At 35.1% G+C, this 10,706-nt stretch overlaps 1 protein-coding gene across 2 annotated transcripts in view; it reads left to right on the forward strand.

The window, feature by feature from the left end:
- The window catches only part of UBE2V2 (ubiquitin conjugating enzyme E2 V2), a 50,183-nt gene extending 43,192 nt beyond the window's left edge, over positions 1–6,991 (forward strand). For both annotated transcript variants that reach the window (XM_004431147.2, XM_087447727.1), the window contains exon 4: positions 6,088–6,991. In XM_004431147.2, the coding sequence (XP_004431204.1) occupies positions 6,088–6,234 (147 nt within the window). In that variant the 3' untranslated portion in view covers positions 6,235–6,991. The remainder of the gene's footprint in view (positions 1–6,087) is intronic.
- The last annotated feature ends 3,715 nt before the right edge of the window (positions 6,992–10,706 follow it).

Consider the following 10,706-nt stretch of genomic DNA (forward strand, 5'->3'; position numbering starts at 1 on the left):
TTGGTGAGGAAGATTAGCCGTGAGCTAACGTCCGTTGCCAATCCTCCTCTTTTTGCTGAGGAAGATTGGCCCTGGGCTAACATCCGTGCCCATCTTCCTCTATATGGGACGCCGCCACAGCATGGCTTGACAAGTGGTGCATCGGTGCACGCCGGGGATCCGAACCTGCGAACCCTGGGCTGCGGAAGCGGAGCACGTGAACTTAACCGCTACGCCGCCAGGCCAGCCCCTGCCATGGCTCACTGGGAGCACACAGGGTGCACACTGCCCTGCATACTTTTCATTTGGCCTCAGGACCTTTGCATTTCCTGTTCTTCCTATCTGGACATCTCCCCTACTCTGACTAATCCTTACAGATCCTTTACTTCTCAGTGTAAATGTTACTTTCTCAGAGAAGTCTTTCCTGATTCCTCAATCTGAATTATATCTCTTGTTACTCTGTTACAGATACTTGTTATTCTTTTCTTTTGTAGCAGTTACTATAAATTTATTATCATTTTTCTCTTTGTTTTTATTTTTGGTATTTTTAAAAGAAATATTTCTAACATGCAGACAATTTTTAGGGAATGATATAACCAATATTCTCCACTTACTCTTGTCTTAACACTTTTTTCTTATTTGTAACATAGCTTTTTTTTTTTAAAAGAAAGAGTACATTATAAATAGTTAACATTGTGTGTGCCTTTCCTCAGTTTCCCCTTTTTCCATAGAGAAAATACCACCTTAAATTTGGTGTTTATTATTTCCATGCATGAGTGTTGTGCTTTTACTATGTACGTATGTGTATGCCTCTATATTGTATCACTTTTGTATGGCATCATATGTCAGTGATTTTAGAGCTTCATCCATGTTGAGTTCATGTAAATTAGATTGTTCCTTTTTATTGTTTAATGTTCTGTTCTTCACTTGCTGGGCATTCAGGTTGTTTTCAGTTTTCACTGAAAAGATTGCTACAGTGAACATTCTTATACAAGTATTCTTGTACCTTAGGGCAGTGCTTCTCAGGACTGGGTGTTTGTTAATTTGTTGGTTGGTTCTAATATATTGTGGATCAATACTTTCGTAAAATACAATAAAAATGAATTACTGGGAAAATGAAATAAAAAAGACAAAATGCAAACTCAGATTTTTGTTTTTTTTGTGAGGAAGATCAGCCCTGAGCTAACATCCGTGCTAATCCTCCTCTTTTTGCTGAGGAAGACTGGCTCTGAGCTAACATCTATTGCCAATCCTCCTCCTTTTTTCTCCCCAAAGCCCCAGTAGATAGTTGTAGGTCATAGCTGCACATCCTTCTAGTTGCTGTATGTGGGACGCGGCCTCAGCATGGCCGGAGAAGCGGTGCGTCGGTGCGCGCCCGGGATCCGAACCCGGGCCGCCAGTAGCGGAGCGCGCACACTTAACCACTAAGCCACGGGGCCGGCCCCAAGCTCAGATTTTTAAAAATAAAAATTTCTTTGGCAAATTGCTGTAGAACTCTCTAAATGCTTAATTAGAGATTGTTTCTCTTGTGATGGACCAGTAAAAATCAGTTCGAGGCCTGGCATTGTTCTGTGGAGCATACTTTGAGCAGCACTGCTCTTAGGGCATACACCTAGAAGTAGAATGTCTGCTAGGTGTGGGGCTGATCTTTAGCTTGATTGAATATTGTCAGGTTGCTCTCCACAGTGTTGTGTCCATGTCTGTCTCCTTAGCTGTGTGTAAGAGTACCCTGTGAATGTGTATCCCACCATTGTCAAGCTGGAATGGGGATTTGAAAACAGAAAAATAAACACTAATTTTAGTTATTAGAGAGTGTAGGTGTGTGTTTAGAGGGTTAGAAGTAGGGTGAATATTTTGGACATCAGTTTTTCTCTTGATTGATATCTAAGAATTTAAATTATTACTTTTATAACTAGTAAATAAGTAGCATGGAATTTCTCATTAACCATTGGTAATTGTGCTAGGACAATTTTATATATTTTGAGGTTATATCATTTAACGTTACGGCTGGAAGTGTTTGTTTCTGCTTTGGAAATAGCTTGGTATTCTCTCTTGTAAGCTGTTGTTCACTTATGGAGTCTATTTAAAATAGGCTAAGGGGATTGCTACTCCTTAAGTTAAAGCATTAGAGGAAGCATTTAAAATACATCTTAACATTATAACGTTCTTATTGTTTCAGTTACTTGTAAGAGAAGTATTTGAAAATTATTTTTCTTTCCTATTTTTAAACTGTTTTATTGTGATATAATTCACATACCATACAGTTCATTTAAAGTGTATAATTCATTGTTTTTAGTATTCACAGGTTTGTGGACCCATTACCACAATCTAATTTTAGAACATTTTTGTCTCTTTCAAAGGAAACCCTGTGCCCATTAGTTACTTTCCATCCCACGTTTTCCACCCTAAACGACCACTAATCTATTTTGTCTTTATAGATTTGTCTATTGTGAACCTTTGCATATAAATGGAATCATATAATATACGTTCTTTTGTGACCAGCTTCTTTCACATAATATTTTCAAGGTTCATCCATGTTGTAGCATATATCAGTACTTTATTCCTTTTTATTGTGGAATAATAATTCCATTATATGGATAGATGACCTTTTGTTTTTCCATTCATCACCTGGTGGATATTTGAGTTTTTCCACTTTTGGCTGTCATGAGTAATATTGATGTGAACATTTGTGTACAAGGTTTTGTGTGGGCAAATATTTTCATTTCTCTTGGGTTTATACCTAGGAGTGGAATTGCTGGGTCATATGGTAACTCTATGTTTAACTTTTTGAGGAACTGCCAGACTGTTTTTCAAGTGGACATACCATTTTACATTCCTACCAGCAGTGTATAAGGGTTCCAACTTCCACATTCTTTCCAACACTTGTTACTGTCTGTCTTTTTGATTATAGCCATCCTAGTGGGTGTGAAGTGTTATTTCATTGTCTTTTTGATTTGCAGTTCCCTGATTAGGCTAATGATGTTGAGCACCTTTTTACATGCTTATTGACCATTTGTGGCCATTTTTCTTTGGAGAAATGTCTATTCAGATCCTTTGTCTATTTTCTTAAAGCAGTTTAAAACAAGAATTTATTATCTCACAGTTTCTGTGGGCCAGGAATGTAGGAACAGCTTTGCTGGGTCCTGTGGCTCAGAGTCTCTCACAAAGTTGTAATCAAGATGTCAGCCTGTGCTGTGACCTCATCTCAATGCTCAACTAAGGAAGGATCCAATTCCAAGCTCACTTGTGTAGTTGTTGGCAAGATTCAGTTCTTTGTAGGTTTTTGGACTGAAGGCCTCTCTTTTTGCACACTGTTGCCCAGAGACCACCCTTGGTTCACAAAAATACCGTAGACTTGATGATTTACACAGCAGAACTTTATTTTTTACAGTTCTAGAGGCTGGGAACTCTGAGATCAGGCTGCCAGCGTAGTTGGATTCTGGTGAGGACGCTCATCCTGGATTCTGGATGGCTGACTTCTTGCTCTGTTCTCACATGGAGGAGAGAGCAAGCTCTAGTCTCTTTCTCTTCTTAAAAGGACACTAATCCCATCATGAGGGCTCTACCCTTACGCCTTCGTCTAAACCTAATTACTTCCCAAAGACCTCAGCTCCTAATACCATCCCTATGATGGTTAGGGTTTCAACATATGAATTTTGGGGGGAACACAAACATACAGTCCATGACAGCTGTCTACTATGATCTGCCTTTGCCCATATTTTAATTGAGATATTTGGTCTTCTTTATTGAGTTGTAAGAATTCTTTATATACTGAACAAGAGCCCCTTATCAAATATATAATTTGCAAGTATTTTATCCCATTCTATGAATTGTCTCTTTGCCTTTCTGTTAGTATGGTTTGCAACGCAAATATTTTAAATTTTGACATAGCTAATTTACCTATTTTTTCTTTTGTTGAATGTACTTTAGGTGTTATATCTAAGAAACCCAATGTCATGAAGATTTACCTGTTTTCTTTTTATGGCTTTAGCTCTTAATTTAGGTCTATGATGCATTTTGAGTTAATTTTTTTGTATGGTACGAGTTAAGGGTCCAACTTCATTCCTTTGCATATAGATAGCCAATTGTCCCAACACCATTTATTGAAGAGACTATCCTTTCCCCATTGTATATTCTTGGCACCCTTGTCAAAGATCAGTTGACCACATATGCGTGAGTTTCTTTTGGGGCTCTCACTTGTATTTGGTTGATCTGTATGTCCATCTTTATGTAAGCACCACCCTTCTTGATTATTGTAGCTTTGTAGTAAGTTTTGAAATTGGAAGAACTTTGTTCTTCTTTTTCATGTTATTTTGGCTATCCTGGGTTCCTTGCATTTACATAGGAATTTTAGGACCAGCTTGTCCATTTCTGCAAAAGAAAAAAAGGGCAGTTGCAATTTTGATAGAGATTGCATTAAATCTGTGGATCAGTTTAAAGAGTATTGTCATTTTAACAATATTAAGTCTTCTGATCTATGTACATGGAATGTCTTTCAATTTATTTAGGTCTTTTAATTTGTCAACAATATTTTATAGTTTTTAGTGTATAAGTCCTGTACTTCTTTTGTTGTTAAATTTATAACTGTCTATTTTATTCTTTCTTATCCTATTGTAAATGGCATTGTTTGCTTAATTTTATTTTCAGATTGTTTGTTGCAAGTATACAGACATAGTTTTTATATAATGATCCTGTATCCTGCAGCCTTGCTGTACTTATTAGCTCTAATAGCTTCTTTAATGGATGCCTTAGCGTTTTGTATATACAAGAGCATGTCATCTGCAAATAGAAATAGTTTTACTTTTTTCTTTTCAATCTGGATACCTTTTATTTCATTTCCTTGCCTGACTGCTTGACGAGAACCTTCAGTACAGTGTTGAATAGCAGTAATGAGAGCAGACATCCTTGTCTTGTTCCTGATCTTAGGAGGAAAGCATTCAGTCTTTTCACCATTAAGTATGATGTTAGCTGAATATTTTTTGTAGATGCCCTTTATTAGGTTGAGGCAGTTCTCTTCTGTTCCTGATTTGTTGAGTGTTTTTATCATGAAAGGTTAGGTTTTGTCAGCACTTTTTGTGTCTATTGAAATAATCATGGTTTTTGTTCTCTATTCTATTAATATAGTGTATTACATTGATTTAAAATATTGAACCAACCTTGCATTTCTGGGATAAATCCCACTTGGTTATGGTGCATAATATTTTTTATATGTTGCTCAAGGTCAGCCACAGGTGAGAGTTTACGGCCTTCTCAGGTCTTTCTCGAGCCTGCGCACAGCCCTGTGCCTGTGTGTGGTTGTCTAGATTCACAGGCATATGTTGGAATATTTCAGATCCCCTGTGGACATCTCATTTTCCAACTTAAAATTTTGATCACCTTCCTATTTGCCCTATTATTGTCTCCCCAGGCCGTGGAGATTTTAAACAATTGATACTGATTATTTTTGACAGTGCCTGGGGTGGAGGTGGAGGTGGGTGGTTGAGGAATAGGTGGTACTCAGTGTTTCTGAGTGCTGAGGTCAGATAAAGAAAGACCCTTTGAGTGGGGTTTTCCAAGGAACCACCAGACAGGTCAAGTGATGTCCGTTCCCTGGGAATGAGGCATTGATGGAGCTCCAACGCCATTCTGTCAGTCTCCTACTGTGGAAAATTTATTTAGTATAATGCAGAGAATACATTGGAAAGAGAAATCTGAAGGCAGAGATCTGGTTCACAGCTTTTTTCTAAATCCCTGTGGAGAATATTGCTCAGATTTTGGGTAGTGGCATTGGAAATGGAGAGGAACCTTCCGACCTTATCAAGAAAGAATATAAATATGTTTACAATGTAGTTATTTAGTATAATGTTATTTCTGATGACCAGAGTTCACTACATGTTTATTGTGAAATATAGAATAGCACGCACACACAAAGACACTAATTTCGAGGAAACATCTTAAGAAATATTTTCTCTAAGATTATTTGAACCTGTAGTTTTAAAATGTTCACTTTTATGGAAATAGAGCCATGCTATGAATTTTTAAAAACACTTCTTATTAAAGTATATTTAATAAATTGGTGCCATAGCACTTTAAGCTTGGTAGTTAATTTTACTCTTTCCTCTCTTTCAGGTGGATGCACGGAGCATACCAGTGTTAGCAAAATGGCAAAATTCGTATAGCATTAAAGTTGTACTTCAAGAGCTAAGACGTCTGATGATGTCCAAAGAAAATATGAAGCTTCCACAGCCACCAGAAGGACAAACATATAACAATTAATTTTAGTGGATCTCAAACTTGTCTTAAATCAGCAACCTTCTACTCATGTTAATGTCTTGATTAAATATCACAATGCAGAATACCCACACATTAAGTAAAAAAATTCCAGCTGGTAAACATGACCTGGACGTTTGTAAGAATATATTTAATATATGTACACCCATTATGATTTTAGGTAACAGGAGGAAAAATGCAGCACAATTTTTTTTCTCTTGTTAAGGCGCTGTCATTTGAGCATAAACCTGGAGTACTCACAATAGAATTCAGGTTTACAGGATGAAAGCATGGCGAGAAGTGTCAGGTGGCTGCTTAAGCATGTGTGTTTCTGAAAAGTAAAAGTCTCAAGAAGGAAAAACAGATGGCATGCTTTATCCATCTTGCTTAATGAAAGAGCTTAGGTTGAAATTGTCTAAAGTAGCAGGTACAATGAATATTGTTACAAATTGTGTTAATTTTTGAAGCGGTGTGGGTGCTGACTACTAGTAGTATCAAAAATATGTTCAGGATTGTTTTGATACCTGTATTTATAATTAAAAAAAAATGTCATGGGCGAGGTCGATGAATTTCTGTTAAAAGCTGTTCCTGTGTGTTACATGTTAACAGACATGGTAAATATTTGTTTACAGTCTTTGTTTGACAAACCATGCATTTAAGAGTAAGTGAAATCAATAAAAAGGAAATAGGTGTATGAATATGTGATTTTGAGATTAAAGATTGTCTTAAAATGTAAATAAAATGTGGAACATGTCCTCAGAAACTGTGCCATTTCTATTATATTGATGTGGTATATGTACAGTATCTTGCTGAGGTAGCAAAAATTGGGATTATTGTAGCTTTTCATCTATATGCACCTTTTATTATTTATACTATTTTGTATACTTCTTGTGAATTGGAATTTGCAGAGTATTTCAGAGAACAAATTGCCTAATTAGTTTAATTTCTTCTTTGGAGAAGGAGGAATGCCAGGTATTATGTTTTCAATTTGATTTCACCAGACGTATTATTAAAAAGATGCTTGAATAATAGCAATTCTTATAGAACTAATCGCAAATTATCCAGATATACATTCCATTTTTTCTTCATAACATCTTTTTTCTTTATCTTTTTGTGACATTTCTTCTTCCAATGCTTTTAATACTAACTTGGATTAATTTTATCCATTCCACTTTGGCAAATATGTAATTCTGAATTGAAAGTTCGTTTATGTTCTGCTTTTACCAAAATTACTTGAGGCTTTAGGCCACTGTTTTCCATTTCAAAGCACTGGCTATACTACTTTGTTGAAAATACTCTTCGGAATTCACTGAAGAAAATAGGAGAGTGGTCAGGTAACAAGGACGGATTTCTCAAACATGTCCTGACATGTTTTTATCAAGTTCATTCCAAGTGAAAGCTCTGGCTATCTTTTTTGGTCAATAATACTTTAAAGTCAGTGGCAGTTTGTCAAGCTTATTAATTTCAACATGGCTATTCTGATTATCAAAGATGTTTAAAATGACACATAGAGAATATATACAGACAACTTAATGAATGTGTAATTTATTAAAATAGGTTGTAAATGAACTATTACCTTGGAATACATTCTTAAAAATTTTAAATGGTTGAAGGTTAAGTTGAATTACATTGAGGTCATATATAAGAATCTGATGGTTACTGATGGTCTAAATCAATTTCTCTAATAGCTTCTTTTCCACCTTGAAAACCTGTCTTGTCATACATTGGAGCTAATAACCATTTGAATGCTGTTAAATTATTTATATGTATATTGGTGGGCTGAGAATCTGGGTAACTTGATCTTTTGTCCTCTTTCTCCATATCTACTTTTGTGAACGTTTTTTTCTCCCAAGTATATGTTGTCTGAGTCATCTGTTATCCCCTCTTTCGTTTTTGGGAGTATGGGTCTCTGCAGAAATCTGCATGCCAATTAGCCAATTTCCAAAGCAAAATTCATTTTGTATGTCATAATCAAGATGTACATGGCAATCTAAGACACACTGGTTGATTATAGGAGGAGTTAATATAGAGCTGCTCTTAATTGTAGTAATATTTCCAAGACAGCAGTTTTGAAGCAATTTTTCCTTTGTCTCTTGTAAAGTGGCTAAGGTTATAGGTGTGTGTGGTATTAATTTAAATGAACTGTAAAATTGCCTTTGAGGTTTGTTTAAAAGGCTAGCAGGTGAGACCCTAGGGGACGATTATGTTAATAAAGGTTACAAAAATAAAATTATTGTCCTATTAGGTCAGTGTTATGCTTTAATGGTTTTAATTATTTACTAATTTTCAGAATTAATTTTTAAAAATATTTTTTCTAGTATTTTAAGTAATGGCATTTGTTACGGGTTTATGTGTGACTTTTCAGGATTTTGGAACAAACATAAGGATAGTCAATGGTATTTGAGTCTTTTGAGTGTAAAATAGAAAAAAATTATAATTTTAAATTATCCTTTTAGAAGAATTTATCACACTTCGAATTGGAGTAAGTGCTTGGAGGGTGAATTAGTTTGACTCGCATATGGTATATTAGTCTGGATTATTTAATACCAATTCGTTGATTTGGACTTTTCTTACTAAATATTTGTTATTGATAAATACATATGGAATTCATATTGTTTTGAAAATTTAGAGGACACAGCTGGAAGATATTAATGCATTTTTCTTAATAGATTTGGTGTGTATGGCTTTGGGTGGTTCTGGTAGGTGCATCAAGGAATTATAAATTTTGGTCAAAACTTTGTTGACTCTTAATGAGCATGTGACTATGTTCTTATGTATATTTTAAAGAATATAAGTACTAATGATAAAGTCTGATATCATGAATAATAGGATTTTGGGAGGTATTTAAGGAATTTTTTTTCCAGATTTCCTTTTATAAGTATATTTTTTAGACATATTTATGTGTAGAATCATAATATTGCTAGGAAGGATGTAAAAGGCACTGATTTTATTTTATTATTATTATTTTTTTCGTTATATACATGTGCTTTTATTTTTGTGTAATTCACCAGATAACGTGACAACATTGTACACATTTCAAATGCCTTCATTCCTGACAACTGAATTGGCTTTGCCTTAATGTTAAATATTACAAATAGTCCTTCCAGGGCCCAAAATAAGGAAATATCATTCACATGCTTGAAATGACTAAAATGGCAACTTTATAAATTCTAATCCAGGGATAATCATGTTTTCATTTTATCTGTATTCTGAAATATTACAAACTTAAAGGCTAAAATTAATATTGGTTATAATTTTTTTTTAATTTTCTGTTTATTGCAGTAACATTGGTTTATAACATTGTATAATTTCCAGGTGTACATCATTATACTTCTATTTCTGCATGGATTACATCATGTTCACCACCCAAATACTAATTACACCCCATCACCACACACATGTGCCGAATTATCCCTTTCGCCCTCTTCCCTCCCCCCTTCCCCTCTAGTAACCACCAATCCAATCTCTGTCTGTATGTGTTTGTTTATTGTTGTTATTATCTACTACTTAATGAAGGAAATCATACGGTATTTGACCTTCTCTCTCTGACTTATTTCACTTTGCATAATACCCTCAGTGTCCATCCATGTTGTCACAAATGGCTGGATTTCATCATTTCTTATAGCTGAGTAGTATTCCATTATTTATATATACCACATCTTCTTTATCCATTCATCCGTTGATGGGCACTTAGGTTGCTTCCAAGTCTTGGCTATTGTGAATAATGCTGCAGTGAACACAGGGGTGCATGTATCTTTACACATTGGTGTTTTCAAGTTCTTTGGATAAATACCCAGCAGTGGAATAGCTGGATCATATGGTAGTTCTATCCTTGATTTTTTGAGGAGTCTCCATACTGTTTTACATAGTGGCTGCACCAGTTTGCACTCCCACCAGCCGTGTATGTGAGTTCCCTTCTCTCCACATCCCCTCGAACACATGTTGTTTCCTGTCTTGTTAATTGTAGCCATTCTGACGGGCATGGGGTGATATCTCATTGTAGTTTTGCATTTCCCTGATAGTTAATGGTTTTGAACATCTTTTCATGTGTCTGTTGGTAAAAGGCACTGATTTTACTTTCTAAGTATCAATATAAATTTTCCAATACCAACCTGATTGACTTTTGCTTATTTTCACAAAAATATTCCAAATCTCAAGATTTTTGAAAGTGTGTATAGTTTATATATAAAATAGAAACATAAAAAGGAATGGATGGAGTATATTACAGAATTGCTAGGAGCATTAGCACTTATTTCCACCCAGTACTCTGTTTATTCAAAACCAGGAAATGTATGGAATAGAATATCTTTTATGCTAAAATTAATATGCCTTATAGAAGTTACTAAAGAGTAGATGGAAATCTTATTATAATTCATGCTGAAAATGTTGGTTATTTAAGAAGTGTAGTTGAGTTTGAAAGTAAAAGATACAACATAAGCATTTTCTCAAGGGGAAATTAATGAAGGTATTTGATGATA

This window comes from Ceratotherium simum, chromosome 23 (genome assembly GCF_057802395.1).
Source record: "Ceratotherium simum simum isolate JZ-2026a chromosome 23, ASM5780239v1, whole genome shotgun sequence".
Classification (NCBI taxonomy): domain Eukaryota; kingdom Metazoa; phylum Chordata; class Mammalia; order Perissodactyla; family Rhinocerotidae; genus Ceratotherium; species Ceratotherium simum.